Raw genomic sequence first — 24,094 nt, 5'->3', positions numbered from 1 at the left:
GTACTACATGATAGTCATAGATATAACCAATGAACAGCTTAATTTGTATGTTCGTGCTTATCCGTTTATGGCCCAAAGCATGCAATAGTTGTTGGCTAAAACACATACGCACAAATGCTCATTGGCCATTGGGCGTCCACAAGCTTGCGCAATTATGTGAAACGGAAGCTAGTCGCCCCGCAAAAGGATTACGCTTGAGTAGAAGCTCCAAATACGAGAGCCATGTGGCAGGCGGGCCCAAAATGAGGCAGAGACCATGGCCAAATCGGTGGCGGGGTTCAATCGAAAGTGAAACGCAACTGAAAATCAGTGCAGCAAACTGAAACTCGGCGTTTTCATTCATTCAATTAAACGAACAGAAACAAACGAAAAGCAAAACAAAGCAAAAGTACAGAAATATACAAGAGACAACAACAGAAAACAAAAAACAGACGGAGAAAACAATCTCATAACAAATAAGTATCTTACGAGTGTATGTGAAGGAAATGTAATGCCATTAAACTGCGATTTAATTTATGATTTCTTTCGGCCAAACAACTGTTGACATCTCTGGGCTCCAAACGAAAGTGAAAAACAAAAACGCTAATGCGGCGTTACAGCTTTTAACTTCTATTTAATCTAGGGCCATATCGCCGCTACGGCTAATAAGTCAAAGTCTATGTCTAATGCTGTTTGAACCATGAAGAAGGCAGCACTTAGTAGGAGCTTTTTTACTTGCCTTGAATTTGCCAATATTGGTAATGACATCGAGTAGGAGTTGTTACCAAATTGGTTTTCTTGCTAATGAGCGTGGCCATCGTTCTTTTGTTTATTTATTTATGACTGGACTGCTCAATGGCCAAAGCACTTCAATTTAATCGTTTTGACTTATGGCCAAGTTATTCGGTTCAGAAATTGGCCGAAGAAAGCTTGAGGCCGCAATCACCAATAAAGTGTTTAGATTAGCCAATTCCGAATTTCATATATTTATTTGATTTTTTATTTGGCTGGGAACCAAACAATTGGTGTCAGCTTCTGTTTAGTGCCAACTAAAGTTGGTCAACGCAAAGACAACTTTGACAATCTTTTGTACGAGTTTGGGCTTTGGTTATTTCTTTTTTTATTCATTGAAGAAAAGCCATAATACAATAGTCTTTTGCACAATGTCTAATACAATAAGCACAACAAATGGGTCGATACATACACGACCCGAAATGGAAATCAAACTTGTATCCGAAGTTGCTCATACACTAAAGAAATTGCTGAATAATGGGAGACAAAATATTGAGGAATTTATATTTTAAAACTATTCAACATATTTATTGAAATGATTGACGCATAGATTGATGAGAGTGTTTAGAGAATACAATTTACATAACTTTTGTGATCTATTCTTTCAGCTTCGATTAAATTATTACTGTTTAAGTTAACTTCTGCTTCAGCTTCGCTTAAATAATTTTTTTTTTGTTTAAGTTGACTTCAGCTTCGCTTTAATAAATTTTGTTTAAAGTTGACTTTAAGAAATAAAGATTATATCCAATTGCTGAAAAGTTTGCTTGCACATTTGTTTGTCAACTTCCCTCTCCATGTTTATATTTAATTTTACTCTGCATGAAGTATTTTTTTTGTCACGTCAACTGCTGTCATCTATGTAGCGTGTGTAGCAACAAATTTTCTTTGCGTGAATACAAATTTAAATATTTCAGGATAGTTAAACACTGCCAACAGGTGTTGTACTCAAGTGAAACGAATAAAAAATAAAGCTAGAGGCTCTCATTCCACAAACGCGCTGGGTAAACGCACTTTAAGATTACACAAAAACAAAAAACAACAAAATGGTTTGTTACAACAATTGAAAGAAAAAGTTTGAAGCTGTGATTCGTTTATAGATTGCTCGCTGGATAAAATAACATTTAAAATTGTAGAAAGTGTGGATAGTGTAGACAGTGACCCTTGGTACAAAGAGGGCTTTACAACAGTCGCATTTCCCCCTCATTTTTTTAACTCATTTTACGTGAAGAAGTGGAGTTGTAGCTCAGCATCAATATTATCGCATTTAGTTTCTCATTTGAAATCAATTAAAATTTCTTTCATTTCTTTGGATTTTCATAGAGATGCGAGTGAAAACTATCGCTTTAGATTGAAATACTTTTATTTTCATTGTATAGTTAGTTTGTTTTTATTTCATTTTTAATGAAGAATTAATTTGTAATTTTATTTTACACGATTTTTGACCAGCTCTAGCTCGACTTTGACTTTAGCTTCTTCTGCTGCTTGTTTTGCACTTTCCTTTGTATATATTTTTTTTTTTTATTAATTTCCGCTTTGCTTCAATTTCGCGTTAACATCCCAGACTCTTAAACTTCGTAATCGTACTCATAGGTATTTTGTAATTGGTTAAACGTAGGGCTCAACAACTAATGGTTATCAACACGATGCTTTCTCGAGCAAATCTAATTTGCTGCGGTGCTGTATTTATTGAAATCTAATTGAACAACCATTCGAATTGATTTTAATGGGAATGTATTCGCTTTTCTCTTCATATCAGATAAAAATGGTAAATTCATTAATCATTGTGGTGGCTTCAATACAGAAGGAACTGCAGATTAAGATTAAAATTTCAATGGATTTTTTGATCTTTTATTAAATAGTTACTATTGTTGAGCTATACTCATAGTATTTCTTTTTTCTTCGTTATTGACTATCGTTTTCAGTAATTCGAATAATTTACGATTAAAAATTTTATGGCGTGTGCAAGTGAGGGAAATTCAGGAAAGACATTAAGGAAGACAACAGTTAACATTTGGTTACACAAAAATTCATTGAAGTGGTGAGTACTAAATAAACAGTTTAAAGTCGAATTGGCCAATTGCTTAATTTGTGGCAGAAGAACAAACAGTTTAGAACCGAATACTAAGCGAATACCCAATGAGTGTTAGCTATTCAGTCGAAGCAGAACCAACAGCTGAAAATGTTGCTCATCGACAGGAGCTGGTCGCTTATTTTAAATATCATAAGTAAGCTGGTATAATTCTTTACTTTTCTTTAAAATCCCTGATTAGAACCTTAGTTGAAAGATACTTGAATGGCAGCACAGTTTGCATATTGGAGCATGGCGACTACGATTGGCAATTGTCAAAGTCAGTTGAGAATTACTCGAGCTTTGTGGTTATTAATCTGAACACATTAGCTGACAGCTTTGTGGATAACGTGGTGGATGCGAGAGTCAAAGAACAGGAGTTAAAGCTAAACGAGCTACCTTATGATGACTTCTTACTCAAGCTGACCATTTCAATAGAGACTTCCCACTGCGAGGTAATTTAAGACGACATTCTCTACTGATTAATCAGTTTAATACTTCTTCTATCCCAACAGAGTTTTCTTGTGTTTGGAGAACATATTCCTCGCTTTGTCAATGCCTTTTTAAAGGCATCGATGTATTCTATATGGCGCAGTTTGTACAACAAATTTCTGTTTGCTCTTGAAGCTGACGAATTGGATAAGTTTTGTTGTGAAGGGTATTTTTTCGAGGGTAAGTAAAAGTTCACTTTAATTCGACAAAAGTTAACAATACTATAATAAAGAGACTTTAATGCTAGAAAAGCTGTCAGATTCTAGTTGTTCCTTCATTTTAATAATTTTAAACTTTATGCCAACCTGTCAGATCAACCCAACATACTGTTTGTTGTGCGTGATTCACCAAGTAACTCAACATTTGAACTGAAGACAAACAAGTACGTGGGACCAAGAGCAGAGCAACCAGCTCAGCTGCTTTTGCTGGATGTCTATGATGCCAGTGAGCAGCACTTTCATCTCAACAATTGCCTCTTTTCCGACAAGCTGAGCGATCTGCAGGGACGTGAAGTAATCGTCGCTGGCTTCGACTACAGACCGTATACGGTTATCAAGCAGTTGGAAGGCCGCAGCAATTCACGGGATGTCGGACAGTTGGATCATCCTAAAGTTTACATCGATGGCACCGAAATGCGCGTTGTACTCAGTTTCTGCGAGCAGTTTAACTGCACTGTGCAGATCGATACATGTGAGTGGGGAAAATAGTAAGCTATTAGTGCGAAATGCACTGAGAGAAACGTCAAGTACTTTTGTTCTTGAACTAAGAATTCAACGAGAAAGAAATCTTCATCTTCATCGTACGAAAACTTAAGAATGCATAGTTCTATAAGAGTCAGCCGAAACGGTATTGATTAAAAAGTTATATTATTCAGATCACAATTGATTTATTAATTTTTTCCATACTTTATAAAATCCATAAAATTGTTTCCCGATTGTATGCAGAATTTCTCACAGATAGAATTTCAGTAATCTATTTATTTGATAAAGATCGCAAAATGGTTTCACGCTTAACTGTTAAGCTTGTTAGCCAATTCAAATGCTGTTTTTGACTAATATCCTAATATCCTTTAATCTCCTCCTTTCTCTTAGCTGACGCCTACGACTGGGGCACCATCTACCCGAATACGTCAGGAGACGGCGCCATGGGCATGATTGTGCAGCACAAGGCGGAAGTTTGCATTGGCGCCATGTACTCGTGGTACGATGACTACACCTATCTGGACATGTCCATGTATCTGGTGCGTTCGGGCATCACGTGCCTGGTGCCGGCGCCACATCGTCTGGCCAGCTGGTATCTGCCACTGCAACCATTTCAGGGCACCTTGTGGGCCGCTGTGCTGCTCTGCTTGGGCATCGAGACAGTTGGCCTCGTGCTCGGGCATCGCAGTGAATTGCAGCTCTATGATGAACCGTTGGACAGTGAAAATGCTTGGTGGAGCAGCTGGATCTTTGCTGTGGTCACCACCTTCAAGCTGTTCATCTCGCAGTCAGGGAACAGCAATGTGCAATCGGTGACTGTGCGTGTGCTGCTCTTTGCCTGCTTCCTCAACGACACCATCATCACGAGCATCTATGGCGGTGGCTTGGCCAGCATTCTGACCATTCCAAGTCTCGGCGAGGCAGCGGACACCATGCAACGCATGCGTAGTCATCGACTGCAGTGGGCAGCCAACTCAGAGGCTTGGGTATCAGCGATACGTGGCTCAGATGATGTGAGTAGCGTGAAATATATATTTTAAGATCTGAGAGATCTCAATAGAGATCTCAATATCTCTGTTCATCAATAGTCTACGATAGTTTTTGATTGAGTTTTGTTTGAATTCATAAAGCTTATAAACATTCATTAAACTCTATTAACCAATTATGGCATTAGAATTAATATTAAAGTTTTGAGTTTATTTGTAATCCAAATATTATTTATTCTATTATATTTTCGCATCTTTTAAAACCTTGCTCGAATTTTCATCCAAAAATTACAGCAAATATCGCATATAAATAAACTTCGTTATTGCAATCTATAGTTTTTTAACTTCTCTTACAAAACATGTGATTGATTTCTTAGTGAGTAATTCAAACCCCTCCCGCCTTTTCACACAGCCACTGGTGCAGGAACTTCTAATAAACTTTCACATCTACACCGATGAGCAGTTGCTGAACATGGCTAAAACTGGACGCATGGGTTTCACCGTGGAGCGATTGCCATTTGGTGAGTCTTCAAATTCCTATCCACTCTTCCCTAATACACCTCTTTTTTTCGTTTTTCTAGGACACTTTGCCATTGCCGACTATCTGACTGGCGAGGCCATCGATCAGATGGTCATCATGCGGGAGGATCTATACTATCAATACACAGTGGCATTTGTGCCCCGTCTTTGGCCGCTGCTCGAACGCTTCAACGATTTAATTTATCGCTGGCACTCGGGTGGCTTCGACAAGTACTGGGAATATCGCGTGGTCGCCGACAATCTGAACGTGCAACTGCAACAGCAGGTGGAGAGCACGATGCCAGGTGTCGAGGGTCAAGATGACGTTAACATCGAACCCGTCACCCTGGGCATGTCCAATTTCGCTGGCATTCTGCTTGTCTGGGTTTTGGGCATAACTGTGGCGCTTATCGTTTTTTTGACCGAACTGCTGACCCACAAGTTCAAAGGCCAGCCGGCTGTGAACTCTTTGTAAACACATTATGCGATTCTTAGCACATCTGCGCACTTATTGCCGAATCGGTTTTTTGCGCAACATCTTGAGTTATTAACGGATTTCACAGCCAGCACGAGTATTTGCATCTTTGAGTAGCTCATCGCAAACATAAAAAACCAGTAGGAAAGCAAACACGAAAGTGATCAACTTGAAGATACCTGATAGCTTCACTTAGTGCATAAAATCTAGCAATCTGTTATATCTAGTTATAATAGGAAATTAGAAAAATATATGTACTCTGCAATTATTGCTGTCAACTTTAGTTTTTTGAAGACAGGTCTAAATTCTATACCCAATTTGATATTCGAATTCACACAGAAATATTTATGTCAAATTTAGTATTGTTATTGTTATTATTATTGTTTCTTAGATCTAGAAGTTTATACAGATGGAGAGACAGGCAGTCGGATATACGCTATTCATTTCAATCAAGCTCTATACTATACATTTTGTAGTTGATGTTGTTTCCCATTATTGGCTGTACTCGTACAAGGTATCTTTACAGGTTAGAAAAGTTTAATTTCTAAAGTAAACTTTAATAATTTCTACTTCGGTACAAATTTTGATTGCGATAGCTCTTATGGTTTTATGAACATGGCTATTCTACATCGGTTCTTCATGATAATCAAAGTTTGTATATCTTTTGCTTGCCACTTCGTTAGTATACCCTTCTTTCTTGCGTTTATCAGGTATATATCACATACGCAGTTTTTTATTACAATTTCACTGAGACAACGCGCATGATCAAAGGGCCAGCGAGACTGCGAGATCTGTGACTGGAGTCAGGTAGCTCTGTATCCGGAAGTGCTGTGAAAGTTCTCAAGCTGCAAAGTATCTCGCAGTTACGTACGTGTTTGCAATTAGGCAACGCCAGATACATTGCGTATCTCGCAGATACATTTGCGAATGGCTCACACATTGATGGCCCGACCCGGCCTAAAGGCAGCCACAGTCACAGTCACAGTTTTTGCCATTGACATGTCGATGTCCAAGTCGTGTTTTGGCCCGCACACAACGTGCCTTCAGCTCTTTGGTCGAGTGAAATTCTTGAGCGATTGCACGATCCATTGAAGACACTGCGGGCGGGGCTGTCCAGTAGCTGGCTTTGCTGACCAATTAGCTCGCCTGCTAACTTGGCTTTCGGCAGTGCTGCTTTTTTGACCATCATCTTGATTGACATGCACAACGTGTTGCACTTTTTTGTTATTGCTTGTCGCTTTTAGAAACTTGTCAATGTCTCGCAGAGATTTGGATTTGAATTCGGTTTTTCGATTTGCCACAACTACTCACAACAGCTACAACCTACTCGCAGTGAAAGTGAAATGCACTCACAATTGACACTGAGCACTCAACACTGATGAATAAATCACATATGAATAAATCACATACATTGTGTGTGTATTTTCAAGCCAGCCTAGAAGTCTGGGACGTTATCTTTCAAGTATTTTAACAACTGATTTAAAGTAAAGCATTTAACAGCTGTTATACCCTACATTTATTTGTTCAAATGGGTTAGTTTGGGATTGTTAAAGCGTATGTATGTACGTATACATAAGTAGCTCATACTATTAAAAAGATGATCTGATATGAGATGAAAATAGATTATCTAAAATCATAGTGATTTAATAGTCTTTAGCAAGTAATTATTCATTTCCATTTCATTTTTGTATAAATTGTAGGGTACAAGCGTCTGTCAACCTCGTTTAATTTTTTCTTTAAGTTCAGTCTGTAAAGTTGTGATAAGCTTTTGTGTTCTTTCAAATCGATTTTCCTATAAAACGCACCTGTTTTTCATTAAATACATTCAGTTTTAAGTTTGCAACTCTTCCTTAAGCTTTTCCACAATATGAAGAACAATATGCTCTACTTCTTCTGTCTGACACTGTTGTTGAGCCTGTCTCTGAACTCAGCTTGGACTGTCGAGGATATAATACATCGCATGAGTTAGAACTGAATCGGATTAAAAGTGATGGGAAAGTTTACTTTATCGTTGTTATCCTTTCAGGCGTTTGTACTGCACCCCCAAGATATGGCACTTGTAATTCAAAACTTCGCCAATGGCATTATGTCTCCAAACTAAGACGCTGTGAACGATTCATTTACTCCGGCTGCGGTGGCAATAACAATCGTTTCTATACCAAAAACGAGTGCGAGGAATACTGCCAAATTGTTAGTATAAAACTATTCTTTAAATTGCTCAAAAACTCATTAATGTCTTTGCTTTGCAGTAAAACTAATTGTCAAACCTTCAGCTGTGGCTAAAATATCAATTATATGAAATGTTTTTAATAGTAAATTAAAGTATTTTGTATGAATCTTTAAATTGTAATTATTATCTGCGTTTAGCAACTAAGTCTTTAGGTTACAGTGCTGCTCAGTTCAAGGAAGTTGAAAAAGTATCTTGAGCCATATTTGGTATCCCTGAGATACGTGCCACAAGTACGTAATGTCTCCGGTTGCTGCACTTACTTAACCTCGGTTGCGTTGCGTCTGAGAGCAACAACAATGGAAATTGTTTACGTGTTGTGTGTGCGCACAACAACAATAATGATACCGAAAAAAATGACAGCAAACAGCGACACATTCAATTGGCGTCGCGTATTATAATTTTTAATATCGCGCATACGCCGCGCTGTACAAATGTGAAAGTGAAAGAGCGCATAGCTTAGCATTAGCAAGCCTAATAAAATGACGATTAATTATTTAATTATGGAAAAGCTGTGAATGCAACAATCACATAAAGACAGCTCCACAGATACTCTCTACGCTGCCAGACAGAGAAAATCGAGGGACAAACGACCGACGGAGATAAACCCCATCCAGACAGAGGCTGGGAAGAGGGAGCTGCTTCTTCGCCCCTTTTCTCAATTGATGAAAACTGATGAAATGAACTGCGACACGCGTCAAGACTTTCGTTTGTTGTTGTTTTTTTTCTTTTTTGGTGGATGATTGCTCAATGGACACCTGTGCATGGAGAAATCGACAGAAAACAAACGAAACACTAACACAGCTGTTGTTGCAATCGATAGACATTAGGAATGTCAGCTGGAATTGTGCAAAAGTACGAAGCCATCATACACAAGCCAAAAGAACTGCTTTGGCCATAACATATTTCTGTTTCTGTGACGGTAACAAAAACCTGCACAGACAATAGCTCAACACCAAACACAAAACAGCAGCCATCAATCATCCAGAGAGAGACACAGCTGAAGAACTGCAGCAGAAGAAGATCTGCAAACAAAAAACACGCTCTGCATACGAAATAGTAATCAGTTGAGCAAAAAACATTGCTGAAAATTGGCAGACAGATTGCAGTAAATGAACTCGATCGCATTAGAAAGTATCTTTTCTTGCGTACATCTCAAGTATTAGCCTTAATTCTGCAGACAGAAGACAAAAAAATCAAAGCAATGCGAATGTATTTCCAATGACCATCAAACTAATGAGTTTAGCAAATAAACGAACGAATTAAACGAATACATTTGCATAAATACTACAATGTATGGATGAAAAGATATACTTTTTCAGTATACTAGCATACTAGTAATATTTAAGTGTACTTCAATAAGTATACTTTTTCAGTTTAGAATGGTATACCTTTTTTATTAGAATAGTATACTTTTAAAGGACTAAAAAAGAGTACAAATTATGAACTTAAATGCAATTTGACAAATGCCAAGAAATATTCTAAACCAATTAAAAACCATTCATTTTATCTATAATAATGATGTGAACGTAGCTATTCGAAGAACAAAATGTTTTTCAGAAAACTATTTTAAAATATGTGTGGAGCATCCACAAGTTTTAATTTATATGCATAATAATTGTTGTTATAACAACAATTATAATTACGAAATGATTTACACTAAATAGGTGTCATTCTTTTCGACATGTTACATGATAAAAATGTGATAATATGCAATATTATGTAAAGTTCATCTTAAGCCATCGGTTTAAATTGAAATGTTTATTAACTTATTTGAATATATAATCAAATCTGTTCATATATGGCATACGTATTGTTAGATTTTGAATGACATTTCACCTAGAAAGCCATCGAACTAACGAATGCATTTGAATAGTGAACATGCTAACTTTATTTTCTTGTCTGTACTGCAATTGCAATTGCAGGGCACGTGCCAAGATCGGAAAATGATTGAAAATGAAAGATAAACGGGAGGAAAAACTGCACGAGTTAACCGTAATTCAGCAAAAGCATAATTTGCAAGTAGAATGCAAATTGCCTCATTTGCAATGCGAAATTGAAAAGCGTTTTTCCCGCTGCACAACTGACCAAACGGAAATGTTAATTTGCCACTTCAACCTTTGGCTGAGGAACTGTTTTTCCCCCGCTCTTAGACTAAAGCATTTGATGGCTAACTGTAAACAATTTGTATGGAAAGGTCTTCTAATACGATGCGTGTTTCTAACAGTTCTCTAAATACTTGATGATTAATTTAGTTACGTTGATAATTATTCATGTATCGAAGCAACTTTAAACAGATAGTTATGAATCAATCTTTTTACTTTTATTTTGATTAAATTAAATAGATATATTTGGTATACATTTGCTATAGACTCCACTGTGCTCTCAATGGAGAAGCATAATTTATTAATACAGCTTAATTTTATAATATTTGGGTTATAATAACTTAAAACAACTTTTAACTAAGACGGAGGCAATTAAAAAAAACTAATTTAACTAACCTTTCATCTAATCTGACTGAGTTATCCTGGGTTTTCCCCAATTCTTGGAGTGAATATTAGATTCGATTGATATTTTGAAATACTCCCAGGATTCTTAATTTAATATTTAATAGTTCCTAAACTGAATTCTTAGCTCTATTATTCTCTAAAGTTTTAATAATTATGTAATTTTTCAATTTTATAAAATAAATATCACTTTGTATCTATAAATCTCTGCCTAATGTATCTACGCGTTTTTCTATCTACTAAACATATCTACAGATATTAACTTAAGCTAATGATTTAAGATATAATAATTGGAAGAGGGAATCGTTTTGGCCGAATAGAGCATTATTTTGGTATTTGGCCTAAGCAGTTGCAAGTCGTCTAAATGGAAACAGTCTGTTAATGGTTGAGCGTAAATGTTTTGTTTCTTGTCGGTCATTAAATAAACCTAATGGTAAATGGCACCGAGGGTTCAACTCAATTATGAGCAGACTGAATGACTGACTGACTGACTAACTGACTGAGTGCTGCACAATTGTGCGACTCGGAGAAGGTAATTATGAAATTTTGTTTTGCTGATGGTCAAGCATACGACTTTTAATGGGACAGACGCGTTTCCTTCTCCCCCCTTCTCCTCCCTCCTTTGACTCCACTCAAGTACAACCTGCAGAGCTTGCCCGCAGCTATGGGTCGGCGTTGTCTTCGCCTTAGCCGTAATCTATGATTTACGCAGTCGGAAAAAGTGAAACTTGTGGCTTGGCTCCAGCATTTGTCTTATCATGGCAAAGTAAAGCGACGCTCGGTTTAGGCTTTGTTTAGCCCAGCGGCCAAATACAATTGGCCTCAGTCGCAGTCGCAGTCGTCGTCGCCGTTGTCTTCGCAGTTGGCCAGATGAACAGAAAAAAGAGCAACGTGTGAATTTTGCACAATGAACTTGAAATTTGTGTACAACCACAAATCTAAATCCAACAAAAAAGAAATTTGTAAGCCAAGCCAGCGGTGGCGGTGTCATTGTTTAATTAGGAATCTCCTCAAAAAATGCAAATGCAAATGCGAGTTGCAAACGCATTGCATATTCAGCGAGCAACTTAATAAGCCGCAGCAGCAATCACAATCTGAGACGCAGCAACTGGGAGCTGGCAATGACTATGTCAAATGGACACTCACCTTTATTTGTTTACGTCGTAGGAGGTGGGGCGCTCCGCCCGGGGGTTGCAGGGGCACAGCCGGCTCGGGTGTAACCTGTTGCACAGGACGCGGTGGTTTCAATGCCAACTTCTTGAGACTCGCAATGCGCTTGTCGCACATCAGCGACACATCGTCAATGCGCTGCAATACCTGCAAAGAACATTCGAATAGAGTTCAAATTAGTTATGAATGAATATATGTTAGATTAGAAATACAGTTCACTATAGTTATCAATGAATGTAGTATTCAGGTGACTCTCATTTGAGCAGTAAATGGAACAATATGAAGCTGGCTCAAGAGTTCTCGCCACTTTCGAAAGTGGTTCAATATTATTGTATCGATTGGAATTGTAAGCTCTCTATTGTTAGCTACTTCGCATAAAGAGCAGATTTATCGGTACACTTCAATGAGTTACATTTCGTCATTTTTTACGGCATTGTTGGCTAGAAAAAGAAGCAAGTTCTTAAAGTAAAGAGAAAGTGTCAAGATGCCAAACTAGGGAAATAGCTACGCCTATAATATACAGACGTGTAACACTTTAAAATATAATATGATGTTTTTATATCCATTAAATAGCACGAATGCGGAGGCAACTCCGATGTTATAAAGTATGAGTCACTAGATCTCAGAGACTATAACATATAGAGCCATAATTTTCAAAGGCACTTATTATTATTGCGTTTTTTCTTCAAGTTTGTTTTAGAATTTGCCGCGCCCACAAATCTACTAGCAAGCGTAATTTTAAATCTAGAGTCGATTCTTGGTACATACAATAATAACTAAAATTAATCTGTTTCCCAAACATTTTTGGTGGCGATCAGATTAAAATCTTAGAAGTTATTTGAGAAATAATTTTAAAATGCTTTACTATATACTCTATGGTATTATTATATAAGATTATATAAAATGGTTTTTTTTTTTAATAGATAGCATTTATCCTCACAGCCGAGCACACTTGACTTTAGCTTTCTTGTTTCTACAAATAGAACAACTTCATAAAAATATGTGCCAATGTTTAAAGAGAAGAAGAAAAAAGTGTAAGTTCCAGTTTGGTTTTCTTTACTTAAACAGATTACTACGTAATAGATTAGATTATACAAATGTTAGAGAATAAATACTAATATTAGATTGAAAGTTAAGCTTAACTGAACTACTAAAGTCGCTCAATTTTTAATTATTGCCAGCTTAAGCTTACCGATAAATCATGACCCAACTCTAATTACACTTGCCCCTTGCCACATTTATGTTATATGCGACATTGCCATTGGTGCAATGGTGGCAACCGCAAGTGTGGATGCAAAATAGGCAACTGTATAATGTATAATTATGTAGGAGAATTTAGTGGCATTCGCACGCGTTTTCACCGTGATTTGTTGAGCCGAGCCGTGGTAACAAAAAAAAAGGCCAAAAGAGTAGAAAACAAAAGTAAGGTTTTGCTTGCAGCTGGTTCACAACAATAATAACAAAAGCAACAGCAACAGCAACAGCAACTGAGATACAAGTAACAATTGAATTTGTGCCACAACGAAAGTGCAACAACTTCAAAGGCGTGGCTGACTTGTCAATTGCGCTCAATTTGTTGTTGCTTTTATCACAACATTTCTTTTGATGATTAAAAAAAAAGTTATTTAAATGCGGTGAAAAATGCTTCTCAAAATAAGTTTTAAGGAAAATTATGCAAAAGGGTCAATTGCGGAGTCAAACTTCATATGCATAAATGTTTGCTAAATAAGCTTCCTGAACTTTAGGTTATTCCTATGATTAAACGATAACTGGCAAATTGCGTAATCGAACTGCGCCTGGAGGATATCGCTTTGGCATTTGGCAATGTCGTGACATTTGACATTTTATGTAATGGTCGACGACAGCATTGCCGACACAGCCGCAATTGTCGCTTTCACTTTTGCTTTCGCCGAGGCAGCATCGCGTTGAACCTACTCGTGTATTGTCAACAGGCAGGCGCATCTTCAGCATGCCACAGAGTGTGGCAAGCAGCCAGCCAGGCAGCCAGGGCTGTGGCATGCATCGTCGATTTGCCAGCTGACCAGTTATGTGGGTTTTCGGCGAAAAACTCCATGCTCAACACGTGCAGTTTATCAAATGCATAATACACGTAAAATGTAATCGACGATTTGGCGATGAGCTAACCAAACGCCTAAATATTTTGTAATGCTGTAAAGCTTTATTTATTCGATCAGCGTGGCCATAAATCGATGCATTAACTCTGCAGGGTTGTCGCATCAGTTTTAAATATTATACAAAATATAAAAATAAATGAGAATACTTGAATATGGCAGTAGGATTACTAAAATAAATATATAAATAGCTGGAGCAAAAAAATAAAAATATTAATAATTTAAAAATTAAAAAAAAAATGATTTGATAGATGTTTTATTTTTCTTGTAATAAATGATTTGAAAAATATGAATTCTGTTGAGTAAATAAAAATTGAAATCGTAAAATGATTATTTTATAATAATATATTATCATTATAAAAAGATGTAATCATATTATAGAAAGCTTTTAATTTTTTATATTAAAATTATTATAAGATATAATATTGTTATAAAATAATAATTTTAGAATTCCAATTTTGATTTACATATTAAATTAAACTCGAAATGATTAAAATTTCTATAATAAAAATAAATCTTCTGTATTTTTTTAATTCGTTTTATATAATGTTGGCAACTCTGGCAATGCCAATGGCAACACGCTCAACTGGGCACTTGTCAAGATGCACGACCAGTTGACTGACTTGAACTTCCGTTGACCTTAGCAGGAGACGTCGCCTACGCTGTGAATGAACTCAAGGCGGGGACTTGACTCGTCTGAGCATCTTGAATGGATTTTCCGCTTTTGATAGCAATAGACAAGGAATACAGGCAAACGCTGAAGGCGGAGGATGAATAGCAATTATTGCTGTATTCACTTGAGAGGCTCAGCTTGGCCTTCCGGTCTGGAATTTATTTTCTTTGTGTTTTTTAGAGGAAACAGAATTATAATAGTACGTGACATTCTGCCAGCTACCGCTGATTTATGTATGCATCATAATTTGACAAAATCTGGTTTCAAAGCAAGGGAAAGTAGGCTAGGTAAATGGTGTCGTGATGCAACTCTGGTTGAGCAATCGACACATGCCATAAGTTAATGGTTATCAAACTATGTTATGATAGAATCTTTTAATCGTTAACAATTAAACGCAATCACAAGGATGTCCAGTGTGGCAACTGGTTAAACGACCGCCGACTGGACTGGAATGAAAGCGGTCCACAAGGCTGAATTGTGTCAGAATCATTGTTCGAGTGCACTCATACACTCATTCGCACTCACACTCACATAATCTTCTGCTCAAGCAGCCACTGTATCTGTCCAGAAAAATGTAAATGCTTATGCGCAAAAAGAGAAGAAAAAAACAAACATACTTCTAAACGAGTCTCGCTGACCCATTTTTGGGAAATACTCAGCAGAACAACTTTTTACTTATTGCTTAAAATGAATAAATACCTAACCAAAAACTGGAAATGCAATGGGGTTAGCAAAATGGGTCATCAATTTGTAGTTGCATGGGCCTCTGGAGGCCCAAAAACTGTGACGACCCAAAGTTCGTGCTCTATTTACGTAGGTTAAGCATCTTTTTGTTTATTCAAATCATGTTTATTATATCGTAATGGCTGAAACTACTTAGTCATATCATAGTTTCAGAATTCTGTAAATTGAAATCAAATATTCTTACACAAACTGATCTACAATGAATTAATTTTAAGTGAATTGATCTAAGCTTAAACCTTATACTTTCCTTTATTTGAATTTAAATATTTCTTATCAATAGCTTAAAAGCCGTTAATCTGAATTTTAGTTATACACTTTTTAAAATCTTTCATCTTATACGCAGATCGAACCTAGCCATCAAACATGTTGAGTTCGATGCTCGAGTTGATGCTGAAGTTGCAAGCAACGATCGAACATGTTTGCAAATGAAAGCACATCATGAGTGTTGGACTTAAGTATGAATAATCGCTGTATTAACTGAATAAGTTGTAGTGTATTCATTACGGCAAGTGAGTATATAGTTAAAACCTTATAGCCACTTAACCGCTAAGCAAAGTACAGGAAGTTAAAGGATTTTGTGGAAGTACAGGTTTTGAATGTCTCGGACAACAAGTACTCTTATCAATTACATGTATTTTTTAATGAGTAGTAAAACCCACTGGTGCTATGAACCGGTTGATTTGATAGCATTTGTTAGCATTTAAATACACATTACTCTGCCAGTTAAATTAAAGAATGCCCCACTTTCCTTCCCAGCGCTGTTATCTAACTGTACTCGTACATGGATAAACTGCAGAAGCAACTTCTTTGAAAACTCTGCAAGAAGAACCTGTCTGTGAATTATATCACAATTGCACTGCATCGCATTGCATTGCATTGCGATGCACAACAATTCCAAGCGCCAATTCTTCAACCTGGTCAATCGACATCGGCGGTAAACGCTGACAAGGCGACATAGACACCACTCCATGGGTCAATAGCCGAGCTTGCATCAATTCTCTGTCTCCAGAGAAAGGAAATTGTATAAGTGTTTATTGAGAAAATACAACAATTTTCTCTCTGGCTTAAACAATGATTTTCAAACATTTGTATAAATGTTTAATGCCAGTGAAATGATTGGATATACATAGATGTATTATCGTAAAAATAAATAAATATATACAAAAATTAAAATTTAATTTATGGTAGAAATAGATTGTATTTGTAAAATGCCAACTGATTTGCCATAGGTATGATTTAGTATGAAATACCACTATTACTATTTAAGGTAATATTCCATTAGTACGAGTAGTATATAATATTTTAATAATACTATAAACAGCGAAGTACTCAGGAAATAACTTTGTACATAGGAATATTGCCGTATAAATAAATAAATAAACTTATAATTTTTAAATTGAACCACATATGAGTATTTGATTCAGAGCATTGTTTTCATTTATGAAAGAAATAGATTGTGTTTGTAAAATATGGACTTGGTATAAAATACTTTACTCATTACGGCAATATTCCATCATTAGTATAGTATTTTAAGCAATACTCTTTTTAATAAGAAGAGGGAACTCACCTGAGATACAAGTGCTTTGGTTTCTGGAGTAGTGCTTTCTAAGAATATTTTCTTGAATTCACTTGGCGTGGATAATTTAAAATCGGAAGCAGACGCTATAAACGCTTGGATTTCGTGCAAACTCTGCTCGGCAAGATCCGCCGACACTGAGCACTTCTCGATTCTCTGGGAGGCCAAGAGTTCCACACCATTGGCACACCATTGATTAGCCTAAAAGCAAGGTAGAATAAATTAGCTGATGTCACACAATAATTAATAAAAAACTGCTCACCTTTTCAACTCTCTCCATAAGTTCGCTGTTCTTCGCCAAGATCTCCAGGCGTTTCGTCAGCCGCATGTTGATTATGTCACAAACTCGCTGCAGTTCATCGCACTTGGGCTGGACAATCTCCCAGGGATAGACACCCCGAGAGCCAACCAACTGCTGGCCCGTTTGGATGACCGTCTCGGCATGCTCCACATCCAATTTGATGAGGTCACGAAACTGTTCCGTGTCCTGAATAAGCGTGGCCACCCGTTCGACGCTCTCGCCGATCTCTGTCATGTCGGCCACGGTCTTGAGATGTCCATCAAAGATGTTCTGTGAGAGCAATTAAATTATTAGATAGTTGTAGGAATAATTATGAATAGTAAGACTCACCTGTAGCTCACGAAAGTCCTGCTCGAACATGCGCAGCCTGAGGCACTGCTCCAGGCGATTGCGATGCGTCCGCCAGAATTCGTCGAAGCGACGTTCCGTTTCCTCCAGCTGGACGAGCAGTCTACGATAATCGCGACAATCATCATAATGTTGGGGTTGCTTAATCTTATATTGTTGGTGATAAATAATTTGTTGGCGTTGTATTGGCTGCCCTGCACTGGATCTGCACACATCAACATTTAATTCGATTCATTGTATTTTAAGAGAGTACGAGATATCGATTTGAAAATATTTTGGGGGAACATCGCGAATGACAAAGGCGAGAACACGCGCGACAGGGAAGATAAAAGACAAGAGACAACAAGACAACAGCTTAATGAGTGAAATGAGTGACATTCAGATGGGCTTAAAAGCTATATCCCCCATCACTTATATAAGTAGATCTATGCGTGTAGCCGTGACTGTGATTGTGAACTGTGATTTTTGTGACTGTGAATGTGACTGTTGAATGTGCTTGTGCTTGATTGCATGGATATGTGGATGTCTGGGATCCAGTTGACAATATCCATAAACAGATTTAAAACTAGGATCGTCTGTGACAGACTTTTTAACAATTAGACATACATGCATTCTCTATTATTAAGCGACATTTTTTTGTGTATATAAAGCTCAAATTTGATCTTCATGCAGTTAGTAAAACAAATCGATTCAAAATATTTCCAGCTAGAAAACACAAACTTAAACACATTGATCTGCTAAATTCAAATAAAGACTATTTAAATTTTTGATCTTTCCAAGACCCAGTTTTCAAATTATCTTATTTAATATAATCTAAAAATTCTAAAAGAATATATGAAGCAACAATTAATTAGAAGGGAAACTTAATTTAATAAATATAATCTAATTTTCATACTTCTCAGTGAGAATACAAATTATATATGTAGTTCCTACACTAACAAGTCCTAAACTCAATTGTAACAAAAATTACTAAAATAACATTTACTTTCTGTAATGTTTTTAAAATTACAGATGCAAATATCTGATTTATTGGTGGTCCTTATTAGAATTAATTTTATGGGACAGTAGAGAGTTATTTGTTTAACGATTAACAAACTTTGAAACATTTGCATTATTATACTTTGTTAGTATGTTTTATGAAATTTGAAAACTACTTTAAAAAGAACACAATGAAAGAAATGCGATTGACACACGAATGAGAACAAATTATGGGAGGAAATGAAATCAATGTGTCTATAAATATGCTGATGGGTTTTTCAAAATATTTTCAATATAGTTAGGTAAATATACATATTATTATTAGAGTTAATTATCAAGTATAATAACCAGTGCAGAGCTATATAAAAAAACGAAATCAAATGCGAATAAATTTCGAGAGTTAATCAAAAGAGGAGTTAGTTAAGTTAATAGAGAGAAACGCGTTAATAGAGTTAGAAAAGATCGAACCAAATACTGCAGAATACGGTAACAGGGCAATTCAAAAACACCAAACTTATGTTGTATAGTGTACAGAGTACAAACAGTGTATATACCTCTCAATGGAGCTGACGTTGCCGGTGCGTTCGGAGAATTCTTTTAACTCGTCGTTCGATTTGATTTTATTCAATAGCGTCTCGCCATGTCTGGCTGCAGCAAGTATCTCGTCCTGAAAATAACAAACGATTAGTATTTTTCTTTTAAGAAATTCTTTAATTTAAGATAACCTTTAGGCGCGCATAGTCGGCGCCCTGGTCTTCCAGTAGTTTTCTGGTTGCCTCCACCGAATTGGGGAATTCCGTGTCATGAATGGCCTGTATAAATACATCCAACTCAGCGGAGACCTGATGCGTCAGGCTGGAGAACTTTTCAAGTGACTGCAAGTAATAGATTCTTTTAGTGAATGAAAATACATTTATGTATTGAAGTGCTTACGATGCGCTGTTGAATCCACTCGTGATGCGAATAGATTAAAGAGCCACCCATGTCGGGAGTGAGTTGTGTGGCATCCACAAATTCATGCAGATCGGAGAGCGCTGAGCAAATGACCAGCCTGAAGCGATATTCATCCTTCGACGAGAACTTTGAGCTCACCTCAGAAATGGCCTTCTGAAAGAGACCCGAGGGTCGCAGCACATAGACCACATGTATAATGCCGGGGAAGTAGATCTGCAAATGCAAATATCAGTTAGAAAAGCTGAGCAAGAATAGTAAGGATCATTTACTCACCGATATGCGCTGCAAGGCTGTCTTCACCGATGTCCATCTGTCCTTGCGACGATCGATTATCAAATGGAAACCGAGATCAGCATCTTGGAGGCTGCAAAACAGTTTAAGATTAAATATAGAAAGTATATAAAGTGTAATCTTCACTTACGATGGCACTGAGCTAAGGTACAAAATGAGCTTCTGGTAGTCGGCCTCTTCCATCGCATTGAAGTTGTTGTTGTCGGGGAAGATAATCAGCGGACAACCTTCCTGGGAGCGACCGCCCGTAATGATGGCATGCTGCGGATGCAGCAAATCAGCCACATCGGCTATGTTGAGCACTCCCTCGCCACTCATGGCTGCCGCCGCTTGAGCGGGACTAATGTGCTCCAGCAAAGAGTTGATCGGCTCGACGGGACGTTGAGTGTTCAACGCTTCGGCGGCATAAGCAACACCCTGAGAGTTAACAGATGTGGTGGAATTACTGCTGATCGTCGAGGTGGTATGCTGTAGCAATCCTGTGCTGCGATTTGTGTGCGCCGGCGAATTGCTGAGCGATTGAAAGATCGCTGTCTGTATGGATGCTCCGCTGCTAACCGAGATCTGGGAGTCGATCATGTGATGGTTGATCAACTGCTGCTGCTGTTGTCGCTGCTGTGTCTGGGATGCACTCATCACAATAGCTTGGGACTCGGCCAGCGCAGTTTCCACATCGTTGTCTGTTGCCGGAAACGAAATAAGCCAAATCATATGCAATCATTAGCGTCTGCATTCATCTCTGGCCAACTCATAATTCAAATGCAGCAAAACATTTTCCAAAATCATCAAAATCATTTCAAATGTGGTGTGAAAACACCACACACATACAAGCAAGCACACACACAAACACACTTTTTTTATAAGCAATCTCATGCCGAGAGTATACAAAGCATGAATGATTATTATACACACTTGCCCCAATGTATTCATATCTGCGACTGTGTGTGAGTGAGTGTGAATGCACATATCTGCGAAGTGGTTATGGATGGTGCGTTTTGTTTTTAGCTTTGACCCATTTTAAAGCAGACGCAGCACTTGCTCAAGTCTATGCATCTCTCTTTCTTTTTCCTATCTCGCCTCTCTTTTTTTTTAACACAGCTCTTCTACAAAAGTATTTGCTATTCATTGAGCAAGAGGTAATGCTCGTAAACAGGTGTAGTAGTAGTACTTTCTTCAATTGCTGTCCGAACAACCGCACTTGAGAGTTTATTGCAAAGAGCAGACTACAAACACCTGCCAAGGTTTTGTTCAACATATGCAATCTCAGCAGATACATGAATGAAGATTTCAGTGGAATGAGCAACAATCAGAAACACAAAACAAATCATGTACTATTTAACTATGTATTCCTTCCGCCTGCTAAATATACACAACAAAATCATTTAATTGACTTAACAACCCACCATTCTATTTGAATATACCTATGGCTAGACTTGGACTATAGACTTTGAGGTAGTTGCTTGGTTTTATAGGCATCTTGGTGAAAAGTCAAGTGAGCTAGCAGACAATAAAACAATTACGTTGTGTCATTGTACTCTAACGGAAAAATCAATTGTTTGTATTATACAAATATTATGTTATTCGAATTTCGATTTCTAAAAAGATGAAAACTTTTTATAAATATTCTACAAGATATCAGAAGCATTTAATAACATTTGCGTTTCAAAATCATTATCTTTTCTATTCAAATTATTATTATTATCTCTCTCGAATTATTATTATTATTATTATTATTAAATATTGATATTGTATCACTATCAGACGCAAACTCTATCACATCTTCTAAGGCCCTGAATAAGAATCAAAATGTTTTCCTTAAATCAATACAATTTTCGAATAAGTTATTTATTTAGTTGAATGATTAATTTCACAAATAATTTTTATCTTTATCAGAAGGAAACTCCAGGGTCCCTTCTAAGGAACTACATATCTTAAAGATGTGAATCAGAATCAACAGTTGAGTCAATTTCGATGCGTCAGAGAAATTTTAAGCACGTTCTTGGATACAAATGCGTCAATATCATAAAAAACAATGCTTTACGTTGATTAATCCCTTTTACAAATTTGGGTCATTTATTTAAAAAGTCACGCCAATAAAAAGCATAAAATTTATCAGAGAAAAGTTATTGAATTGTTTGGGAATTATAAATAAATGGTTTTATTTTTAGAGAAACATTAATTTTAAACCGATTCCTTTAATTGATATTTGTAATAAGTAATCCTTTGCAAATATCATTTTTAACAAACACCCAATTGTCAGCTGTTACTTTAGTTGTCATTAAATATTTATTAGAATAGCCGAAATGTGTCAATTGAAATTTGTTTGTGATAGGCTTCGATCCGAAGAATAATGCCTATTATCAATTGACAATCAATAAGAGGACATCGTCTGATAACTCATTCTATTTTGTAAGCGCTCAAATAAACAATATTATATGATTCAGTGGGACAGTGCCTGCAGAATGTTATTGTTCCCTTTTTGTGTGTATGCGCAAGCTTAACGTGAAATAACAATGTCGATTCTTATCACAAATAATTACAAGTTGATATCGAGCTTATTGACATACCATCGGGCAGACTTTCCTGGTTTCCCATAGTACCTGGCACCGCTGTGAATACGAATATGAATACTCGAATTGGGTATAACTAATTGCAAATGTATGTTTTTGGCTCGTAGAGACAGATAAGTGTGCATACGGTTTGCGAACGTGATTACGGGGCTGACACTACGGTCTATGTAAATAAATCACATGTGGTTACGGTTTGTCCGACTTTGAGTCCGACATATGGAAGCGTATGCGAAAAAAAACACCTTAGGGTATTGAGTTCCCCGAATGAATGTCAGCTTCAACACAACACACACACACACATACACACAAACACCTATACATAAGTGTGTATGTATGGGAATGAGTAATAACACTTATGCGGCACTTTTTCCTCTATGTGTTTTCCGCGCCAACAACGACAACAAGAAAATAGAATCGCGTAACTGAAAAGCAGCGTATGCTGTTGACTCGACGGGTCTTTGGTACTGAGACCCAACACTCGCATCGTCATCATCATCAGCTGCTTCTCAGAGCACTCACAGCGAGCGGTAGATAGATACTGTGAGAGGGAGTGAGAGAAAGAGAGTGCCCGCTTGCGTAAGAGAATAACATTAACGTGTGGAGAGACGAATTGGCCGATCGTTAGAATCCCATTTAATTTAAGACCAATGCAGAAAAGAAAGAAAGAAAGAAAAGGCCGCGCGTTTCTTTAGCTTTCTTCTGGTCTATGACTTTGCGACTGCAGTGCCAATTGGAGCAGCTGTTCACTCCATGATCACCGCACACAAAAAAGATACTCAGATACGAAAGTTAACTGAAAAGTTAAGTTCGCTTGTCTGTCAACGATTCTAACTCTTCAATTAGATCATTTACACTCGTATATACAATACGTAGAACACTGAGTTTTGGTTCCGTTTCAAAGCGCAAGTTCCGCCAGTATAAATAGAAATACAATTAAAGTTGATGTCATAAATACTCGTAGAGTACTGTAACTATTCTGTATGGCATTTCCTCATATTTCATCTCTCGTTTTACTCAGTTCTAAACAAGCTTTTAAAAATTGCAGATAAAACATCTTTGAAATACTCTCACTAGATGGCGCCACCGCTACATGATAACTACGAGTATAACTTTTCTTTTGTTTAGCTGATTATAATGAAATTTTCAGATTAGATAACGAATGGAATAATAGTGCCTAAGCATTGCAAAACTTCTTTACTATAGAAAATATTAATAATATACTGTAAATATTGTATGATTCAAATAAAAGTCTATAAAATACAAAAGACTTAAGACTTGTTTACATATGTATAATATAACATATAATCACAAGTATATTTGGCGCAAATGTACTACATAAAAGTGTAATGAGTTTAGTGAACTTTTACTTTTGTCGCTGAGGGCTGGCACACGTTTTGTAAAGAGTTCTCTTGCAATTAAGTTAGTGCACTCCACAGCATTCACATTCTTTCTATAGTTTTATTCCTGGCAAATGAATTGAGGCCTCTATATATATATTCGTATATATATTTAGAAGTACTCATTAAGAATTGACTCATCAGAATTTACTTTTAAAAAACATACTAAAACTAATTATGTTTTCCTTGAAATAAAAGCCAGAATATAAATAGT

At 36.9% G+C, this 24,094-nt stretch overlaps 3 protein-coding genes across 8 annotated transcripts in view; 2 read left to right on the top strand and 1 right to left on the bottom strand.

Annotated features, from left to right (window-relative positions):
* Positions 1 to 24,094, bottom strand: part of LOC133842637 (guanine nucleotide exchange factor DBS) — a 41,001-nt gene that overhangs the window by 13,393 nt on the left and 3,514 nt on the right. For 3 of the 6 annotated variants that reach the window (XM_062275820.1, XM_062275821.1, XM_062275822.1), the window contains exons 2-10: positions 20,044 to 20,593; positions 19,896 to 19,986; positions 19,602 to 19,835; positions 19,394 to 19,543; positions 19,223 to 19,335; positions 17,673 to 17,895; positions 17,304 to 17,612; positions 17,033 to 17,242; positions 11,893 to 12,063 (exon numbers count right to left, since the gene is read on the bottom strand). In XM_062275820.1, coding sequence (XP_062131804.1) covers positions 11,893 to 12,063; positions 17,033 to 17,242; positions 17,304 to 17,612; positions 17,673 to 17,895; positions 19,223 to 19,335; positions 19,394 to 19,543; positions 19,602 to 19,835; positions 19,896 to 19,986; positions 20,044 to 20,593 — 2,051 coding nt within the window. Of the gene's footprint in view, positions 1 to 11,892; positions 12,064 to 17,032; positions 17,243 to 17,303; positions 17,613 to 17,672; positions 17,896 to 19,222; positions 19,336 to 19,393; positions 19,544 to 19,601; positions 19,836 to 19,895; positions 19,987 to 20,043; positions 20,594 to 22,480; positions 22,719 to 24,094 lie in introns of those variants that run through there. The other 3 variants (XM_062275825.1, XM_062275823.1, XM_062275824.1) reach the window with 3 other exon arrangements.
* On the top strand, positions 3,019 to 6,350 carry LOC133844234 (uncharacterized; the record flags this gene model as incomplete). Its single annotated transcript, XM_062278146.1, has 6 exons — positions 3,019 to 3,294; positions 3,355 to 3,511; positions 3,644 to 4,021; positions 4,423 to 5,045; positions 5,431 to 5,539; positions 5,600 to 6,350. Coding segments are annotated over 6 exons (1,956 nt in total), but the record flags the coding sequence as incomplete, so codon positions are not given.
* LOC133844352 (kunitz-like toxin PcKuz2) lies at positions 7,827 to 8,348 on the top strand. Its single transcript, XM_062278294.1, has 3 exons — positions 7,827 to 7,976; positions 8,039 to 8,202; positions 8,262 to 8,348. The coding sequence occupies exons 1-3, from the start codon at positions 7,880 to 7,882 to the stop codon at positions 8,262 to 8,264; spliced, it is 264 nt and encodes an 87-aa protein (XP_062134278.1). The 5' UTR covers positions 7,827 to 7,879; the 3' UTR covers positions 8,265 to 8,348.

The sequence above is a fragment of the Drosophila sulfurigaster genome, chromosome 3 (genome assembly GCF_023558435.1).
Source record: "Drosophila sulfurigaster albostrigata strain 15112-1811.04 chromosome 3, ASM2355843v2, whole genome shotgun sequence".
Lineage (NCBI taxonomy): Eukaryota > Metazoa > Arthropoda > Insecta > Diptera > Drosophilidae > Drosophila > Drosophila sulfurigaster.
Note: the sequence above shows the minus strand (reverse complement) of the source record. Positions and strands in the feature narration are given on the sequence as shown.

Excerpts from the sequence above, each read along its gene's own strand:
- LOC133844352 (XM_062278294.1), top strand. The coding sequence starts at position 7,880 with ATGAAGAACAATATGCTCTACTTCTTCTGTCTGACACTGTTGTTGAGC. Across the intron at positions 7,977-8,038 it reads GGATATAATACATCGCATGA|GCGTTTGTACTGCACCCCCA; the intron begins GTTAGAACTGAA and ends TTATCCTTTCAG.